Source organism: Dermacentor albipictus, chromosome 6 (assembly GCF_038994185.2).
Source record: "Dermacentor albipictus isolate Rhodes 1998 colony chromosome 6, USDA_Dalb.pri_finalv2, whole genome shotgun sequence".
NCBI lineage: Eukaryota > Metazoa > Arthropoda > Arachnida > Ixodida > Ixodidae > Dermacentor > Dermacentor albipictus.
Window position 1 is genome coordinate 34,248,121 of NC_091826.1, and position 21,220 is coordinate 34,269,340.

The 21,220-nt window shown below is 50.0% G+C and overlaps 1 protein-coding gene across 1 annotated transcript in view; it reads left to right on the top strand.

The window, feature by feature from the left end:
* The first annotated feature begins 4,915 nt into the window (after positions 1 to 4,915).
* The window catches only part of LOC139060965 (chitin deacetylase 8-like), a 30,006-nt gene continuing 13,701 nt past the window's right edge, over positions 4,916 to 21,220 (top strand). Inside the window, exons 1-8 of the mRNA XM_070540322.1 lie at positions 4,916 to 5,085; positions 7,570 to 7,698; positions 8,408 to 8,536; positions 9,867 to 9,971; positions 10,042 to 10,128; positions 10,199 to 10,288; positions 13,311 to 13,620; positions 16,393 to 16,578. Of these exons, the coding sequence (XP_070396423.1) occupies positions 4,962 to 5,085; positions 7,570 to 7,698; positions 8,408 to 8,536; positions 9,867 to 9,971; positions 10,042 to 10,128; positions 10,199 to 10,288; positions 13,311 to 13,620; positions 16,393 to 16,578 (1,160 nt within the window). The 5' untranslated portion in view covers positions 4,916 to 4,961. The remainder of the gene's footprint in view (positions 5,086 to 7,569; positions 7,699 to 8,407; positions 8,537 to 9,866; positions 9,972 to 10,041; positions 10,129 to 10,198; positions 10,289 to 13,310; positions 13,621 to 16,392; positions 16,579 to 21,220) is intronic.

The following is a 21,220-nucleotide window of genomic DNA, read 5'->3' on the forward strand; positions in this document are numbered from 1 at the left end:
GTGAAAAAGTATGCCACGGGTATTTTAAACGAAACTGAAAGGCCGTTGAGGACGAAGCACAGAAGTGAGTTGGCTAGCACAGGCTCATTTGTTGTTTCCTTAGGAAAGCTCCCACCATAGTCTACTTCACCGATGAAGGCGTCCCTTTGTTTATGGTAAAGTAGCCTCTGTTTCACGCGCATTTCGTCGACAATTAAAGAGCACGTTCTGGCTTGCGATGAGGGATGAGAAGCGAGCTCGGTTGACAGCCTTTGCTTCGCGAGTTCCGTCACGCCGACTTCGCCACGTGATGTGCCCATAAAACGCTCCAGGGTGCTTCGACTGGGCAGCCGGAGAATGCCTGTAGTCCTTATGTGCTCGTATGCGCGAGTCGAGAGGTTACGTAAAACTACAGCATGGCGCACTGTCAGATCAGACCACGTTGGTTTCGTTTTCCCGAAATTCTTAACTTGTTCTACTAATACTGACGCAGCCAAGTCTTTCTCCTTCGCTTTCTCGACAACTTGGAGGAATGCATGAACAAAGCACTCTTCCTTGAGCTTTTGTATTTCTTGTTTATAATTGTCGACGGTATTCTTGAGCCGCTGAATATGCGCGTTTAAGTCTCGTTCTTTGCGTCTCCACTTTCGTTTGTCCACTGTCGAAACCGAGAATAGTGAGGACCCCTGCACTGCTCTGTCCATCTGCAAAGTCGCGCTGATGCAGCGCTCGCTAGCGCCGTTTTTCACGGGTGGCAACGGTTCGGTAGCGGTGCAGTCCACAGGTGACAAATCTTCAAAGACGACGTCGACAACCGGCGATTCGTAGAGCGGATGCGGACACGACTCCATTTGGTTGTCATCAATGACTGCTCGTCGCTTCGGCGGTGGTGGGTTGGCTAGCGCAGCAGCCTCGCGCTTTTTCACTGACGCGTAGCTTCTCTCTCTTTTTTTAGGAGGCTGCAAGTACGCCGGATATTCTTCGAAAATGCTGGGAATAGCATCTTTCTTAAGTTTCCGAATTTTGCAACCTTCCTTAAAGTCAGAGGAACTGAAGTGTCGGCTGCATACAGTAGAATAGCACGACGTCGTATTCGGCACCCAGTTTTCACGAGAAATGACTTTCAGCCATTTTGCGCACAGTTCCGGATCACTTGGTATTTCGTGGAACGATATGCCCGGCGTCCGTTGTTTACTGGATGACTTGCAGCGTGGCACACAGCAGTACGGCATCTTGTCGGGCGCAGGACACCACAACCGATTCCACACTGCAGATAGAGAACTGATTGGGTATCAAAAAGAAAGTAACGCAAGGAAACGATAAGAACTGTGCATCGTAAATCACTGATCTTACACTAGTAAAGCAATACACGTTGCAACAACGCCAACAACTAACACGTGGTCGCGGAAAATCTAGTAAACAAACGTTCGCTTCATTTATGTACACTGCTTACAAGTTCGGTCATGCATCCCTGATATTTCAAGAAAATATGTATATAAACATGCTGCTGTTGCAAAACGCATACGCTTACCTGCAACCAACACGACGGAAATCGCACAACTCTTGCTTGACGGATCGGTTAGGGTGCTTCGATGGGCCTCGACGCGTAGCTCGGTCTGGCATGTGAGGGCAGCATTTTAGGTAGTATTAGTGTTCCTGTATATGCTCCCGCAGGGAGCAGAGTTGCGCATACCTTTTCCGGCGCCGCTCGCACTGCTATTGGCCGAGCGCGAAAAATGACGTCAAATGATCCGCGCCGCTGCGAAGCCAACTTTACGGGTGCATCGTCAACTCATGCGAATTTGTCGTTTCCGTCAGTGCCATCGCCATTGCAATCAGCGGACCGTCGATCGTGCGTTGAGAGGAGCAGCTGCGGGTTTCAGGTACGGTATTCGACGATGTCAAGGACCTTGGTGAAGTGATACGAAACACATCGTACTGGCACTTGTATTCCAGTATGACGGGGTGCGGCGCACCACACTGCACAAACCGCACGGAAGTCAGCCATAGGAGTAAATGCTTCAGCCAAGCAAACTAGCTGGAGACACACTGATACTATAGTGAGAGTGTTGTTGCTAACAAGTCTGGGCTTCTTGAGTTTGAATGCACCCTTCAGAGTTTAAAATTGAAATGAATAATATGTACCTCTCGTCAACCGCAATTTCTGAAGAGCTAGGACATCGTTGCAGAAAGCACACAAGGGAACAAGGATAAAACGGGTGCTAAGTTGGCATATGCATATTTAGCTCTCGAGCTGTGATAATTGTAATATATTCCTTCTCCGTGTGAAGTTTTGAGAACAGTAAAATTGATTCTATTCAATTTATTGTCTTGAAGTGCACAGGCTTATTTATTTTGTTAATTGCTGCCATAGAAGCTAAGCCTCAACTGTATGTGTGCTAGCTTGTGAGCATCATGTATCGGCCAGTGGAACAAAAACTTGTCGTTCATTTAAACACGCTAGAAATTGACGTTGTGCTTTGGTGAATGCTGTTTCCTGTGGGCGGGAGTGGAGTGAACGCACTCTTCAATGACGTAAGCTTTTCTTGCCTCTGATGCGATAGGTCACAAAGCTTTGTAACCTGGCTTTTTGGCCAAAGCCTGCTTCAGTAATTTCGTTAATTTGATACAGTGTCTTCAACTACTGGCTTTTCTCTGAGTGGTAAGAGATCAAGAAAAATGTGTTGTCAGATTACAGTCTGCACATGTGTGAATAATTACTCTGCAAGTTTGCCATCTTGATGTGATTAGTGCAATAAAAATAACCTACTCTTAATAGCTTGTTGCCTTTCCAGTTTCTTTGAATTCTGCCCCCAAGGTTCCAAGAACCAGCACACTTGGCCTGCTGCCAGCAGCCATTCATGCATTTCCTTGTATGAAATAAATTTGATCTAGAAGCTCTTGCATCTTGAATCTTTTTCTACTTGCAGATTTGCTGCTACTATATAACTGATTAGTCTGCGGTATGAATGAATCGTAAAAGCAAGCTTTGCTTAAAATGTGCGCATGCGAACATTTGAAATGCGCTTAAATCTGTGTCTGCACCGCATGTATCAAAAACGTGCAGCTGTTGTGAACGATGGTTAGTGATAAATGACGCTCTGTTAACGGTCACTGACATAACTGCAGGCACGATAGCTCTCTTGGCGACAGTCATTATAATAATATTTGGGGTTTTACGTGCCAAAACCACTTTTGATTATGAGGCACGCCGTAGTGGAGGACTCCGGAAATTTTGACCACCTGGGGTTCTTTAACGTGCACCTAAGTCTAAGCACACGGGTGTTTTCGCATTTCGCCCCCATCGAAATGCGGCCGCCGTGGCCGGGATTCGATCCCGCGACCTCGTGCTCAGCAGCCCAACACCATAGCCACTGAGCAACCACGGCGGGTAGGCGACGGTCATTAATCGGCTGGTTTCGGCAGCCAAAATGCGATAAGTGTCCACCTTACGTGTGTGAAGTTTTAAACACTCTTTAAAACATTTCTTGCTTGCTGACAGTGATAAGACAACTTCAGATGCATGCTGCAAATCATTGCACCGCGTTTTGTGGCAACGTACTGCGCGTTTGCGAGCGAACTTTGGAGCTGTTCGAGCCACGGGAGTATATTATTTTGGGGAATGGAAGGCGGTCCTACCCCCTATTTGTACGTTCATGTGTGTGTTTGTATATGCGTGTTTACATAGGTACATACAAAGTTTCCCTTTCCTGTTACCTGTGTATATGTGTATATGTGTGCAAAACAAATAATAATAATAATAAAGTTTCGGTTGGTTGGAAGCCCACCCCCTACGACTGCACGAATGACTCGTTCGAGCGTAGCCTGTATTAAGAAGTGCCCTTTGCTAAGCGCCTGCGAACAATTGGCGCTTGTAGCTCGCGACCCCTAGAGAAAAAGGCGGAACACCGCGCGGCATTTGGCTCCTGCGCGCACGAGGAGTGGCTTCGCTGCAGAGCTGGATCACGACGGCGGTCCTATGCGCAACTCTGCTCCCTGCGGGAGCATATACAGGAACACTAGGTAGTATGGGGTGTGAGCGCCTCTCGCGGAGAGCCGAGGCGTAAATCGAGGAGGAAAGGAGAGGGCAATGGACGGTCTCCGCGGCACCATTGCGCGGGCATGAAAAATATAGGAGGCTATGGCCGCGCACGAGGGGCTTTGCGGCCACGATGGGCTACGAGATGGCGCCAGAGTAGCGCGCGCCGTCTGCACGGAAACAAAGCGCTGCATGAGCGAAGGCTGTCTGCAGCGGCTGCTGTGGATCGGACCCACGCGTCACCCACGCGCCTCTTCTCGCGATCTCCCGATTAGCGAGGCAGTCACGCCACGCATCGCTCCGTTTGCACCGTGCCGCACGAGACGGATTGTCCGCGCCGGCCAATATATCGCGAAAAATCAAAACACGTATACAGCTGCGCTCAAATTCCGCATTACGGAGTATCGTAATCGTCGGTGAACTTTTTTTTTTTCGTACCATCACTCGCTGCGCGGTTCTTAACTCGTTCTCAAGCTTCGTTACTGACCTCCGAATTTCTGCCTCATCAGTTTGTACCGGCAGAATGTAATGATTGCACACTCTTCAACGACAACGTTAAGTTCCCGGTTATGATCTTTTAATGTCTGAAGCCGTGTGCGCTCCAGCCCATTTTTATTCTTCTGCAAATGCCCTTCTCGTAATCATCAGAGCATACTAGCTCATAACTGCTTTTATCTGCTAAAAAAAACTCGGTTAATACAGACATTCCATAAGACGCCCGCACTTCGACCTTATCGAGCAATCGGGTCGCGGTGGGCGTCGTACGCGCATCACGGAATCAGTGGAACGAGGAAACTGCCCGCCTCCTCCGACAAAGCCATTGTTCTTATCTATTAGCACAAAAGGTTCTTATCTCCTGCATTTCCAGGCATTATATACTTCCATTCCGAGCGTCGATCGGGGAAACAGTCGGATACACAGCTGTCGGCTTCGAGCGGACGCGATGCTTCGAAAAGAGCTCCTTGTTCAGTGCGTCCTTTTGTTGGCGGCATTGGGATGGCTCGGGTCCGATGCTGCGAGTGCCGCAACGGTGAAGCAGACGACACCCACTTCTTACCAGAAGTCAGGTAACCGTTCGCCGCCTCGCATACGTCGCCTCATACTCGCTGTCCAGCCGTCTGCTTGCCTCGGAGTATTCAACCCCCATCCCTATATATAGATATATATACTCTCCGCCAGCACAAAGATATGGTCAACATGCTAGGTTGGCGAGGTCTATATATATAAATATATGTGTGTGTGTAAGAATCAACGGAGGATGTCTCAGCAACCTAGCTGCGATCAGCAGACGACGTTCTGCAAGGCAGTGGCGACGACTTGCAACACGTGATCGAGAACATTTATGAACTGCACGGTGTAAAAGTCAAAGTGTAGGTTTCAAGATCAGCATGTGAAATGGTTAGGGGGAATGGTCGATCTCGACTGACGAGGTGCGTATCTTCAGTGAGCTTTATTTTTTCCCCGTAAGTTTTCCGATTTTCGGCAACGCTTCTCTGGAAACTGAAAACCTGAATGAGACATGCGCTCCCAGCAATCGGGATAGAATTTACCTTTCCGTTTCAAAATGAAAAAAAAAACCACTCCCATTTAGGACGGTTCAGCAGGAATAGCAGCGAGTAAGAACATATGTGTCACGTGCATCACGAATACTGAAAGCCTGATATAAAGCGTCTTTTAATGTATACGATCATGGAGAAATAGAGCGCAAACAGGTTAGGGCTAACTAGCTCGCGTTACTTTGTCTCTGCTTTCCCTATACTTCTGGTGATGTCGACATCATTTCGTTTCGCCAACCTATAGAGTGGCACGCACTGTACTCGGCAGTATAGAATAGAAGCGGTGTACAATAATGACGAGCTGTCAAGCCGACATTTATTTAAATATCAGCACTGGCTTCATTTCCTGCGCGCGGAACCTTAACACATTTCCAGAAGTTCTGTTTTATGAGATACTTGTGCATACGTATTTTTCGGTTATTGTGTCGAATTCACAGTGCTGTATTCTTGCTCCGCGTAGATTTTCATAACTTTCGTGCGCTAGAGTATTTAACTTTCAATAGGTGAAGCGCCAATAGTGACGGCACACAAGAAGGAACACAGACAGGACTGTATTCCTTCTTGTGTGCCGTCACTATTGGCGCTTCCCCTATTGAAAGCTACGCACCAACTAGCCCCACAACGTGTGTTACTGCAATAGTATTTCGCGTGTGCTTCATTGTACAAAAGTTGTCTTTCCCAATTCGCGAAAATTTTATGTTCTGCACCGCGTCTGCTCTGGGGGACGTCGTATACAGTGAAGTGCTCCGGCTTAATTTTGACCGCCTGCACACAAAGCACGGTATACAGTACGACTGTTTTTTTTTTCCCCTATTCCACTCCCATCGGATAATGCGATTGCCAGCGAATCGAACCCCCCCCCCCCCCCCCCTCGTGCTCGGCGGCAGCTGGAACGCCAAAAATTGAAGGGTTACTGAATGCCAAAGCGTTGCGACCACTGCGCGAAGTCTATGCCCGTTCGGTCGTCTTAACTTCGCCTTAATTAACAACAACGGTCGTACGTTCGACTCCCACCAAAGATCGAGGGCTCGGGCGCCTTAATTCATAAACTTGCATTAATTAACACCATAGGCCGTGGGCTCGAGTGTCATTAACCATATCTGAATTAACCGCGTGCCCTAATTCGCCTTAACACCGAAGGTGGTGGGTTTCGAAGCCTATACCAAAGGTCGAAGGTTCGTAGCCCTTTCGGACAGTCGCGTGGTCACGCCAACGCTGGACTTGCCGCCTCACAAGCCACGTAATGCTTTCGCATTAACAAAGATAGACACAGCCACCGCGGCGAATGTTGATGCTCCGTTGGTTTACCCTTTCACTGCGAGAGCAATGACATCGTCACTCTATTCGAATTTTCGCTGTCGCCTCGTGATGCTCCGCATAAAGACCACGTGCGATAAGAATTAGCGTCCCGCGCGCGCACCACGTGCTGCTGGTGCGAGAGAAAGCGTGAGAGGTCGCGCCGAGAACTATCGTCACTCTTATGCGTGCCCGTCTTCCAGCACGACCTATGCCAACACCACCTATAGATAGCACAAGGCCTTTTCGCTCCGATCCATGGCGTCATGTCACCTGACCCGACTGCCATGGTATCTAACGGGGACGCCCTCAAAGTAGGCAACGGGGATTTTGACGTCACCGCTTTTAGCACACCAGCCTTGTCAATAGAAATTTCGGGCCAAGTAGCGTGACGTCATGGATTGGAGTCAACAGGCCTTGCGCTAATTCGCATAATTCGCATAATCGGTCGGTATAATAACGCTATTATTAAATTTACGCTATTATTACGCTATTATTATTAATTTAATATTTTTAAATTAATTTCACGCTTGTTAGCGTTTCGAAATGTCCGAAAACTGTTCGTAATATATTCCTTACGAATGGTGACTACTCGACTCGAAGACCAAATCGAATGGGACACTGTTCGATTCGTTATTCGAAAGCTTCAAATATTTGCACATCCCTATCTGATTACCGAAACGTCTTCGACAATTGCAGTTTCCTGGACGACGTCCGTAACCACTGCAGCCACTGCAGGAGACGCTTCCACGCAAGGAAACAGAACAACGGTGCTTCTGACCACTCCGAGTACGTCTACAGCGAGCGCAACCATTAATGCCACAGCAGGTATTGACTCTCAACTTTTCCACCGGCGGTGGCGGTGGTGTTGCCTATGCGGAAGTGTGGAGGAGGGCGTGCATCTCCTCCTCCAGCCCGGCCGGGGCTGCGCATGGCCAAGGCTGTCGTGCGGCTTAGCGCGTACCCATGCCCGCGAGCCGTGTCTTGGAGATGATCTGTGGCGGGTGCAAGGTCTAAGGGGGAGCCGAGCTGGCTGATGGCTTCGTCCGCGGTGTCTTCCCGAGCGCCCTAGTGTTGGAAGCTTCGATTTAAATCTGACTTCTGCTAGCTAGCCACCTATAACACGTTATGGCAATTGCGATGCGACTGTCGTCATGACGCGGTATGTATTTTTATTTCTGTATTTTTTTTGCGCGGTGGCGTTGGTGGCAGTTTTTTTTTAGATTTATGGCCGCGGCCGTACTACCGATAGAATTGGTGGGAATTCGGGAGGGAGTCTACCGGACAAATCGCCGCGAGAGTTGGCAGGTATAGCACCGCGTGTCCGTAGGGCTTCAAATTTATCGTACTATTGCTCCAATTTTACGCTTGTTAGCGTTTCGAAATGTCCGAAAACTGTTCGTAATATATTCCTTACGAATGGTGACTACTCGACTCGAAGACCAAATCGAATGTGACACTGTTCGATTCGTTATTCGAAAGCTTCAAATATTCGCACATCCCTATCTGATTACCGAAACGTCTTCGACAATTGCAGTTTCCTGGACGACGTCCGTAACCACTGCAGCCACTGCAGGAGACGCTTCCACGCAAGAAAACAGAACAACGGTGCTTCTGACCACTCCGAGTACGTCTACAGCGAGCGCAACCATTAATGCCACAGCAGGTATTGACTCTCAACTTTTCCACCGGCTTTGTTAGTACGTAGCAGTTAAAGGGGTGGAGACATGAAAATTTTCGTTCATGCTTGATTCAAACGTTGCGTCATGCTTCAGGAAACGATACACACAGCGGGATTCATATATATCCGATAAATAATTTAATAATAGCGTTATTATAACGACCGATTTCGGTTTCTGGGCTCTGGGGGATGCTATGACGTCACAGAGGAGGAAACGCAACATGACTTGGTCACGTGGGCCACAAAAAATAATGACGTAAAACTATGGTGCGTCGTCTGCTCGCGCATACGCGTGCTCTGCCAGCAGAGGTCAACAACTGGTGATTCGAAGTGCATGTCGCGATTATTATAATTATGGCGAAGAGCGACAGCAACGGTAAGAAAATATTGCGGCTTGTGAGAGTCGGTGATCCATTCCGAAGCGCCGTAAGCTTTAGCTTTTAAGTGAACCGGAAAAGGCCTAGCGACGATATCGGCGGCGCCGAACGATCAGAGGCGGTGAAGCTGCCGTCAGTGCCAGAGTGACCACTCCTCGGTCGCTGATTGGCCGCTTCGCCGTACGGCTGCCGCACAAATGGGTCCCGAGCCTGTCCTCTCTACGGCAAGGAAATCTCGCCGTTCACGAGCAAAACCGCCGTTGCACGGGGGCCTACGAACGGCAAACGGCGTGCGGCGAGTTTCCGTGCCGGTAACGTGGACAGGCTCTCACATTGAGAAAGGCCAGGCGAACGAGAGACCGCTCCGAGCTGCCGAACTATGCGACTACGCGAGGAGAGAAGCGGACAACACGAACGCCGCATATCCTGGTCCCTTTCGGAGTAGGCCGGCTAGTCTTACACTCAAACGTGCGGCAACTCTCCGCACGCAGTTTTCCGTTCGCGGGCCGCCGTGCGGCGTTCGTGTTGTCCACTACTCTCCTCTTGTGTCCGTGTCTGCACGCCTTATCCTTTCTTTACATTAAGAAAGGATTTCTATATGCCTGTAGCTCGGTCATAGTGGAGGCTATGCTCGGTCGCGCGGCTCAGCAGGCTCCGTAATCGGCATTTCATCGCTATACTCATCATACGTCACGTTTTTGTGCTAGTGTGCTATGACGTCAATATTTTCGTTCCTCCTCTGTGACGTATTAACTGCCGCGCTAGCGATGGGTCTCGACTACGAGGAGGAGTTATTATTGACTTTTTGGAGCTGAATTGCAATTATTTTGAAATGTTTGCAGCGTCCAATACCTCGTTCTGGGTGTCCTTGCATACGGAAGCAGCCAACAACATGCTTTTTATAGCCTCAACATTTGGTGTCCCAACCCCTTTCATAGGGTCCGTAACCACTGCAGTCACTACAGTAGCAGTCTCCACGCATGGAAGCACAGCAACGGTATCTCGGACCACTCCCAGTGCCTCTACAAGTAATGCCACAGCAGGTATTGACTCTCAACTTTTCCACCGGCTTTGTTAGTACGTAGCAGTTAATGGGGTCCGTAACCACTGCAGCCACTACAGGAGCAGTCTCCACGCAAGGAAGCACAGCAACGGTATCTCGGACCACTCCCAGTGCCTCTACAAGTAATGCCACAGCAGGTATTGACTCTCGACTTTTCCACCGGCTTTGTTAGTACGTAGCAGTTAATGGGGTCCGTAACCACTCCAGGAGCCGTCTCCACGCAAGGAAGCACAGCAACGGTACCTCTGACCACTCCCAGTACGTCTACAGCGAGCGCAATCAGTAATACCACAGCAGGTATTGACTCTCAACTTTTCCACCAGCTTCGTTAGTAGAAATTAATGGTTGCAGGTTTGAAATGTAACCTCGGAGGCTGCATACGTTTACGGGACAAAAGTTTGATAGACGTGTGTTCCACGACAAATGTCCCTTTGTACTCTATTAAGGCAGCAAAAACTGCTACAGACTTCGAGGTTCGAGGTTATGTGGCCGCGCGTCAGGGGAATTCACTTGTGAACTTTTGTGGCCGACTGTACAAATGACGAATGTGTGCGAGAACGTGCCCCGATGTCAAGCGAGGGCGGTCTCTTCTCCAAAAATATCGTGACTTGAGGGACAAAATGATAATATATTGCTGTCTATATATTAGACACAAGCAGGCACGGGGGCCTCCGAGATCTCCGCTGTGACGCATCCTTGGTCGCTTCCATAGAGTTTCTCACTATAACACCTAGAGGGTAATCTGGCGCCACCGTCTATGGGAGTTTTTAAAGGGAGCACCGTGCCGTCATGGGAATGACGGTATACGTGTCTGCGAGGCTCGTATTGGCTGGTGTTGTAAGAGGCTTCGTCTAAAACGTGAATATGGCTACGCAAACAACGCGTTTTCAAAGTAAAATCTTCATAAAATGTTTCCATTCACGCATATTACATCTTTACTCACCCACGATGCGAAGAAAAGCAAGAACAGACGACCACTTGTTTCAAAGCGAGCGCGAACCTTGTCGTCTGTCCTCCAACTTTAGCGGCCCGCTGATACTTCTTATGTAACATGTAGTCGTACACACAATAACAAGTTCTCATAGTCAAACAAAACATGTTTTCACGTGATAATAAAGATAAAACTTTTTTTTCACGTGCTGTTCTAGTAGAAAATGAATCATTCTGACAGACGGAACGGTACTTGCCAAGCGCGTCTTCAAGGTGTCCTGTCTCTAAGAGACCGATGCCAATCCGAATCCACAACATACCGGCATTCCCATGCATACCACAGCGCAGCAGCGCCAAATTTCCCTCTAGGTAATATAGTGAGAAACTCTATGGTCGCTTCACCGTGGGGATCTCGGAGGCTCCCGCCTCTCGGCCCTGCCAATGTGGATGTCCAGCGAAGCTGTCGAAAACCGCCACTATACAACTGCCGAGGAGGGTATGCAATGCCTTATTGCTTTAGAGTAATGGTAGTAATGGTAATTTAGAGTAATTAGTAATGGGAGTAATGGTAATTTTGACAGCACGCCAAAACAACATTGAAACAGTTGCAAGGCTGGTTCTTGTATATACGAAAGTGAGGGTAGAGAAGTCGCTCCCCACGTCGCAAGCTCCCGCCGGGGCGGCAGCTTGAGCAACGGTAATCTTTACCGGGAAACGTGTGCGCGGAGCGCTACGTGCTTCGCATTGTTATCAAGAGCGCCTTATCATCAACTGTGCGGTTCGGACGATTGCTTCGTCATTGTTCTTTATCGAAACGCGTGCTATTTTTGCATGCTGTACGCGTGATTCCAAAGAATATACGCCCTGTTCGCTTCACTTTGGTGGCTGCTTGAAGCCTCCGCCTTACGGGGTACGATCGACGCTGCTCCTGGCCCTGCACTGCCGACGGGATCGGCCCACTTTTTTTTTTTTTTGCTGACGGACGGGGACACGAAAAATGACGACCAACCAGAGGCTAACAGCTTCGCTGTAAAAATGCGCAAAGTGCGACTTGCACACGAGCTTCGGACGTGATAGCTTCGCATTGAAATACGAATATACGAGATGACATATGATTATGTCACGCGGAAACTTAGAGCCAAAGCCTACTTTTTTCCAGATGCCGTTTGAGGTCTGTCTGTGTGGCGGCGGCCGCTAGGTGGCGGTACTGTTTTTGGACAGTGTACAAAAGCAAAGTTCGCAATAAGGGGTTCAGAAAATTAGATTGTGGGAGTTCATAGTGTTTCTATTTTGTTTATTAACCTAGGTAGGACATTAGGCAGTATAATAGCGAGAGTTTGGTGGCGCAACCCACCGCCCCGTTCCAGAGGGGACGCTCGTAACATCCATCCAGTGTGCGCCATAATGTCGACTACGGTCGTAGCACACGTTGTGCGACAGATGCAAAGGGCAGAGCGGCCACGCATCAAGGACACATACATTGTGTGCACACGTTCATCACGCGCGCCCGCACGTGTGCGGAGGTGCAGCGTAAGCCTTCATTCTTGTTGGCCCACCGCCTGGTGCAAGTTCGTTGATGAGCTCTTTGAATTTCTCTAAGTAAAATGCGTCAGGAAATTCCTAAACTACGACTCAAACGCAACCTAGAGACATGATAGCGTGGTATGGCAGTTCGAATATACAATAAAACATAATTCTGTTACACAGAAACTCAAATACAAACCCCCTTTTCCAGCTGCCGCTTAACGCCTGTTTTTGGGGTGAGCACAGACCGAAAAATTCCTACCAATTACGTGGCTGAAGGTGGATGGTTGATGCAGTAACGAGATTTTGTTACAGTTGTTTTTGATTTCGTTGCGTAATTCCGCGAAGAACGGAGTCTGTCACCTGACCCCTACGTCATCTACTCGAAGAGAAACACAACCATGCCAAACTCTCCCCTCCTCCCCAAACAAAATTTCGCTTTAATGATGATTTGGGAAGAAACCAAGGCGTGTTAGGAGCAGATGCTTGCAACCTCTATACCTGATCTTTCAGCTGAATCTAAAATAAGGAGCGAAAATATAGTGCAAATGCGAAAAGAAATTACTGCCAGCCTGCATATATATATATATATATATATATATATATATACTGCGAACATCGTGCTGCACAAATATGCGCCTTCAGACGCGTAGTTCCCTTTCTTCAGAATTAAACCTGTCTGTGCTAGATCTCACCGTGGTGTGGCGAGTCTACTCCGCCCGTATTCTCGCCCAATAAAGCGGGCCAATCTCAGAGATTGAAAAGGATAGGAGAAGGGGGTTGACGTAGACGGCAATCAGGGCCTCATAAAGCCTGCTAAAAAGAACTACTAAAATCGTGTCTCCACCGCATTTTCACCTCATAGCGCTGGATCTGGCCGCCGGCTGCAACGAGGCCGTCTGCTCGCGCCCTCACTGCGCATGCGCCACCGACAAGCCCCCCGCAGGCCTGCGACCCGACCAGGTGCCGCAGTTCGTGACGCTGACGTTCGACGACGCCGTGACGGTGACCAACATGGCCTTCTACCGCGAGCTGCTCCAGGGTTCCGCCAGGAAGAACAAGGCGAACGGCTGCGGAATCGCGGCCACTTTCTTCGTGTCGCACGAGTACACGGACTACACGGCGGTCAACGAGCTCCACTCCTGGGGCAACGAGATCGCCGTGCACTCGATCAGGTGACTGGGCGGGCAGAGGTCACGTGCGCATGTTTCGCAGTCCTCAAACCATAGAGTTTCTCACCATAACACCTAGGGGGAAATCTGGCGCCACCGTCTATGGGACTTTCCTAAGGGGCGCTGTGCCGTCATGGGTATGACCAACGTTACTAGATTGGTATGACGGTATGTGTGTATGCGAGGCTTGTGTTGGCTGGTGTTGCAAGAGGCTTCGTCTAAAACGTGGATGTGGCTACACAAAGAACGCGTTCTTAAGAGTAAAATATTCGTGAAATGTTTCCATTCACGCATATTACATCTTCCAGTGAAGTTTACTCACCTACAATGCATAACCAAGCGAAGAAAAGCAAGAACAGACGACAGACTGTTCCAAAGCGAGCACGAATCTTGTCGTCTGTCCTCCAATTTTAGCGGTCCGCTGATACTTTTTACGTTTCATATAATTGTACATGAAATAACAAGCTCTCATAGTTGAACAAAAACATGTTTTTCTGTAATAAAAAAGCTAAAACAGCTTCTTAGTGCTGTTTTAGTAGAAAATTAATCATTGCGACAGACGGAACGGTGCTTGCCTGGCTCTTCTAGAACAATGCCAATCCGAAGTCACAATATACCGGCATTCCCATGCATGCTACAGAGCAGCAGCGCCAGGTTTCCCTCTCGGTAATATAGTGAGAAACTCTATGCCTCAAACGACGCAGGACATGGCACTGCGTTTCTGTTCCAATCCCCGTAAATGCCGGAGATGGGAGGGGGGTGCAGGGGGGGAATCCGAGATGTCTATAGCGCGCTCTCTCGGTTGGCATCATCTCGATGCTCCGTAACTACACGTGGTGTCGAAATCGACGATGATGATGATGATTGGCATCCCTTGCGAAACGGGGAAGGGACAAATAGTCCCCTAGCTTGCTTGGTTTAACCAGGTTTTATTACACCTATCGCTAACTAGCCTTCTGCCTATCTGATCTTGATGCTAGCTTTAGCATCTAAAATCTGCATCACTATACTATACCATTACCTACGGCTGCAATGACTCCGGTTCTATCAATATCTTCCCTGCTTTTCTTCCGCCAGTACTATAAACGTATCTTGCTCATCTCCGACTGCTGACCGGCCGCCTCCCGTGCACTTTAAATCGAAGCGCTTCTCGAATGTGTACGTTAGCTACAGGTCTCACTGGGCGAGTCCCTTTGCATTCAATTAGGACGTGCTGAGTTGGCCTCCGGATTTTAGAGCGAAAGCTCTATTCCTCGAGGTGCAACTCCCAAGGTCGATCTCGGCGAGCGTTTGGCCTTCAGCCGCCGGCGCGCAACCATGGCGCAAGCGTGAAGGTGTGACGTCACGTCACGTGATCCGCTGCGGAGAGGAGGCGCAGCTGCGCTCGCTCGAGCCTCGCCGCTGTGTGCCACGCGATTAGGCAAGGGTTTAACAGCTGCTTCGCCGGGACGCGTGTTTCTATTTACGCCCAAGCCCAGCGCTCGACCGCTGCGCCACCATGCGCCGCTCGCGTGTACCACGTTTCTAGGTACTTTTTCCCCAAAGCTCCACGGCGAGCGCCCTAGATCCTTGTAGGTACTTGGTGGGACTAGGGAGACGTTATGCCTGGGCGCACAATGTGCTCACCCAGCTGTCGCTATGAGAAAATAGGTTTTTCGAAACAAGCCGCCTAGGCTACTTCGAAATAAGATCAAGCGTCACTTACAGCGCATACATAGACGGAGGACAAAAAAGGACGACGTAGACAAGCGCTGGAGGGGACAAAATTTTTCAGTTTGGATAAGGGGATAAAGGGATGTGATAAGAAGTTGGTCGTGGTGTGCGAGGCTCTTCGATCTACAAAAGCTAGGATAATCGTGGGGCATGGAGGGTTTCTCGCACCACGAGCCACGTCATCGCTGCGCTCAAGCTTCCTTTCCTTATCGACATCACTATCTCTCTTCCAGCAGAAACAATAGCAATGCGCTGGCGCCATACACGACGCATATTAAACGTCCAGGTACAAAAAAGAATCTCGCAGAAACTCCCCTGGGAGTTAGACTATGCGTAAGCATTGTGCCACTAGCTCATCTCCGCGCAGCACGGTGTCATCACCAGTGTTATGTAACTTGATAAGGCCATTACTAACACAGCTCAGTGGCGACACGAACTGGTGCCGACGGCGGCGCAAGTAGCATTGATGACGCAAGCAAAGTACTGCAGGTGGAGGCCCGAGGTGCGCCGATGACCGTTCCGATCATTTTATAAGCCGTTATCACTCTTCAGGGCCTTATTCATCCGCGTGAAACCATTGGAAACCTTTAGTGTGTCCGGTATTCCGGCAAACGGGGGTGGTTTTGGGCGGATTGCCGGATGGGCGGGAGCAACGTGTGCGGCCGGAGCGGTGCAGCCGCCTTGGTGGCGTAGAGCTCAACCAGAGAAACGCAGAGCTAAAATTGCAGTAAGGCTACTATATTCTGCTTCGCAGCTGGTGCAAAATTTTTGGCAGTGGCATAACTGTCCACAGGATTACGCCGCTGTACAAAATTTACACCAGCAGCTAAGCAGAATATAGCAATTGGCAATTGGCGTGTCCAACAAGACATTCGGAAGAGTTTCTCAGTATGCGACAGTAGTCTATTGTGGGCCGGTTACTCTTGGAACAGCGTATTCCCTTGTCGGCATTTCTTCACAAAACACTGTCTTCCACAGACTGTTGCTCAAGCATAACTTTTTTGCAAGCTCTCGCTCTCTCTCTCTCTCAGCCTGCGCACTTTTTTTTGTCGCGTCGCGCAGCCGCCGAACCGACTGGGCCTACTGGAACACCATCAACAGCACCCAGTGGGCACGGGAGATGCTGGATCAAAAGGCCATGATGGAGACGTTTGCGAATGTGCCAGCGTCGGACGTGGCCGGTGTCAGGGGCCCATTCCTCTACACCGGAGGAGACCAGCTCTTCCGCATGCAGGCGCAACACTTCCGGTAAGCTTAGAAATTGTTAAGCAGAAAAGTGCATATACGGTGTCTTGCGTTCTTATTCGAACATATAGAAAGGGTGCACGAATAAACAGACAAAATTTGAACAGTACTGACATTACGTTACTTAGTTTTCAGTTTTGTGTGTTAAATGAAGGTCCTCCAATCTCGAAATTCAAGAGAGCAAAATACTGCCAAACCTCCCAGCACCCTATATATATATATATATATATATATATATATATATATATATATATATATATATATATATATATATATATATATATATATATATATATATATATATATATATATATAGTTACGTCCAAGCGCGTAAAAGGGACGCGGGGATCAAGAAGAGAAGGGAAGAGGAGAACGAATACTGTGCAGCGGCCATTCCTGTTCGTATAGCCTGCCGTTTCTGCTGTCGCACGCCTAAATAAACCCCTTTTCCCCGTGCTTGTAACAAATTGTTGGAGGTGCGGGGTACACCTCGTAACCACGGAGCCTACCCTGCTACAACTTCGCCGAAGCCGTCGATTTGCCGGACTTCCGCCACCCTCACCTGACATGACTGAATACGCCTGCCAGATTCCCGAAGATTCTGACGCGGCTTCAAGGCCAGCACCTGGCGTTCCGTGGCGATACTACCGGGTGCCTCTCACTTTCGGAGGAAAAGCCGGAGAAGATGTCGACGAGTGGCTCACGAACTACCGAAGGGTGAGCCGATCTAACGGTTGGAACTCGACCGCACAGTTGTCCAATGTTGTGTTTTCTCTCACCGACACAGCGCTCGTCTGGTATGAGAATCACGAAGACACGCTCACTTCATGGGAGCTTTTCGTAGAGGAGCTCAGAGCGTGTTTTGGAGACTCTAGCGCAAAAAAGGAAACGCGCTGAACAGACGCTTTCGCAAAGAGCTCAGATTCCCGGCGAGACCTGTACGACTTATATCGAAGAAGTGCTGAAACTGTGTAAAATAGTCAACTCTCAAATGTCTGAAGATGACAAAGTTGGACATTTGTTCAAAGGAATAGCCGACGACGTCTACAATTTTCTGATCGGCAAAGAAAGCTTGGATTCCGTGTCTGACGTCATTCGCCACTGCAGGACCTTTGAGACGCTGAAGATGCGACGGATAATGCCGAAGTTTGGTCGCCTGGCTAATGTCACAACGGTGGCAAGTGTAGACCCGAGTTCCTGTGTCGACCTTCCATCAACAATACGGCAGATTGTTCGCGAAGAGTTGCTCCATCGGGAAGAGATGTACCGTTGCACACCCGGCATCGCTGGTGCGTACTCACCACACGAGATGAGAAACACGGCCGTTTCGACCGCATGGCAACCCACGGTTCACTCAGCGACCGTCGAGTATAGGTCTACCCCACAAACGAGAGGGACCATAAGCTATCAAGATCATGACTACGACCAACGCCCTCGCCGCACGCACGCCTCCCGGCGGCCGATGCCTAGCCATGATGAATGTGACCCACCCGGTGGCTATGCAGTCGACAGCAACATGCGTGACTACATGGAAGAACACCGAAATTTGCGGCATCTGCCGATGTGTTTCCAATGCGGTGTCGCGGGCCACATTGCGAGATTTTGCAATCGCCGCCCAACGACGTGGAATCGTCGATCGGGGTCTTCAGCAAGGACCACACCTCCTACGAGGACAACTCAACAGCCGTACACCACCTCTTCGTCAGCCGGCGTCCCTCCTGGCGACGATTACTGGCAGAGAAGCTTCCGGAGCCGCTCGCCGGCATCTGACAGGAGTTTGACGCCACCGCCAACTTCTCGTGCACCGCGTTTACGTCAATCGCCATCGCCAGTGCGCCGCTCCGCCTCGCCTTCACAACCGGAAAACTAGCTAGCGCGGCCGATGGGGGCGAGGTCGCTCGACACGTGCTATCGACAGAAATGCCCCCAGCAGTTGCTATGATTAAGAACAATGTGCATGCACTTGTTGATGGCGTTTCTACAATGGCTTTAGTGGATACCGGGGCAACTGTATCCGTAATGAGTCTGGGTTTTGTAGGTCGGTTGGGGCGCAAAGTTGTATTTCCGTGGGACCAGGCTGCAACGTTTTGTGGAGTGAGCGGCGAGTCGTTGCGCCCTGTTTGTGTGTGCACTGCTGAAGTGTCCCTGGCTGGTGGAGTTTTCGCGACGGAGTTTGTAGTTGTTCCCCGATCGACGCACGAAGTGATTTTGGGCATCGACTTTTTGCGGCAGTGTGGTGCGACCGTTGATTGTCGCACGGGGGAAGTTTGCGTCGACGGCCATGTTTCGTCCGGGCTCTTAGAGGAGACTCGCAGTCAAGGTGAACTTTGTGTGTCTGCAGATACTGTCGCGCCTGCGTCCACCTCTGTGTGCGTGCCGGTTGTATCTCGCGATGAAGTTCCAGACAGTTTCGATGCCTCCGTAGAGCCAATGCATCTAAATTGTGTCAAGAAGAACGTTTTTGTCCCTCATTGCGTGGTGTCCACCGGCAACGGGCGTGCTGGCTTGTGGACGGCCGACTGCTCGGCAGAACCCGTCCTGCTTCCAGACGGCTTGAAACTCGCCTACTTTACAGAATACACGTCTTCGTCCGTAGCCGTACTAACAGACCCGCCGTGTGAACCTGCTGACCTTCGCCACGACTCAGACAAAAAGCTTCTGCCTATGATAAACAAGTCGCTCAGCACAAGGGAGCGCCGTACCTTGGTGGATACGCTTTCTAATGCTATCTTCGGCTGGTCGTTTCTGAGCACTCTGGAGCGCTCTCGCAAGCGGCGTTGTCTTCGGCTGGTTGAAAGAGGGTGCGCGCCCTGCGTTCGGCTGGTTCTTCTCGATTGCTCTCCTCCATCTTGGAGCGCTCTGAGGCGCTCCGAGCCCTGTCGTCGGAGCAGTCATCGAGATTGAAACGTCATTGCAGCGCCGCGTCGCTGCTGTTGGCGACGGCCCACCGTAACCTTGGCAACCTAGGCCACTGCATGCTGGCGTCTCGACGAACGTTCGTCCCGCCGGCACGTCCGCCGGTTTTTCCGGCAGCGCCGGGAGCTTTGGATAGGCGAAACATCGGACGTTGGCAGTAGTCACGTGGTTTCGCATCAGCAATTTCCTCCTCCGAGAGCGAGTCGCACGTTCGGCTTGCGCGCTTGTCCCCTACCTTCGAGCTCGGGAAACGACCGATCTACCCGACTCTGCTTCGGGGCATACAGGCGACCAGTCGAAGATACCATAAGCATCTGTCGGTGTTTGACGTTGCGCAGCCGGACAAAGCGTTCTCGATTCCCGAGTCACGAACGCGCCATACTATCGATACGGTATCTGCGCGCCCGAACAGGCAAAAGCCTTATCGCGTGTCGCCTAACGAGCGCAAGATAATCGGGGAACAAGTGAGTGACATGATGAAAAATGGGATAATACAAGAGTCCTCGAGTCTTTCCGGTCATACTCGTCAGAAAGAAAGACGGTAACTGGAGATTTTGCGTCGATTATCGAAGATTAAACGCCGTGACTAAGAAGGATGTCTATCCGCTACCCCGCTTTGATGATGCAATTGATTGCCTTCATTCGGCCTCTTATTTTTCTTCAGTGGACCTGCGCTCACAGGATATTGGCAAATCCCGATACACCCGGCAGACAAGGAGAAAACAGCCTTCATAACCCCGGATGGATTATTCGAATTCAATGTGATGCCATTTGGGTTGTGCAACGTTCCAGCAATCTTTGAAAGGTTCATGGACACCATTTTGCGTGGGTTAAAATGGAACATTTGTATGTGCTATCTTGACGACGTTGTTATATTCGGGCGCACATTCAATGAGAACAATACGCGCCTGGATGTTGTCCTCGACTGCATCAAAAACGCCGGCCTGGTTCTGAACTCCAAGAAATGTAACTTTGGTGACCGTCAAACCCTTGTGCTGGGTCATCTTGTTGACAAAGACGGTATCCGGCCTGATCCCCTCAAGACTGCAGCTGTTGAGGCATTCAGTGCACTGCAGTCAGTGAAGCAACTTCGTAGTTTTCTGGGTCTTTGCTCTTACTTTCGCCGATTTATTCCTGGTTTTGCTGACGTCGCTTATCCTCTGACAAATCCGCTACATAAAGACGCACGGCTTGAGTTGACACCCGAGTGCGAGTCTGCATTTCGTGAGTTGAAGTTCCGGCTGACCTCCCGACCTATCCTTCGCCACTTCAATCCCACTGCGCCGACAGAAATCCACACAGATGCTAGTGGCTTCGGTCTGGGTGCCGTCTTGGTCCAACGTTATGATGACCGTCAGCACGTGATTGCTTATGCAAGCCGCTCATTAAGCAAACCTGAACGAAATTACACGGTGACAGAGCAAGAATGCCTCGCTGTAATCTTTGCAGTTCAGCGATTTCGCTCGTACTTGTACGGACGCCCATTCCTAGTCGTCACAGACCACCATTCCCTGTGCTGGCTCGTGAACCTTCGCGACCCTTGTGGTCGCCTTGCGCGCTGGGCTTTGAGGTTGCAGGAATATAACTTCACTGTTGCCTACAAGAGTGGCCGAAAACACGCTGACGCAGACTGCCTTTCCCGTATGCCGCTTACCACGACAGACTGCGACGCAGACGATTTTGATCATCTCGTCGCTTCTGTGACATCCGCTTTTCCAGATATCGATGC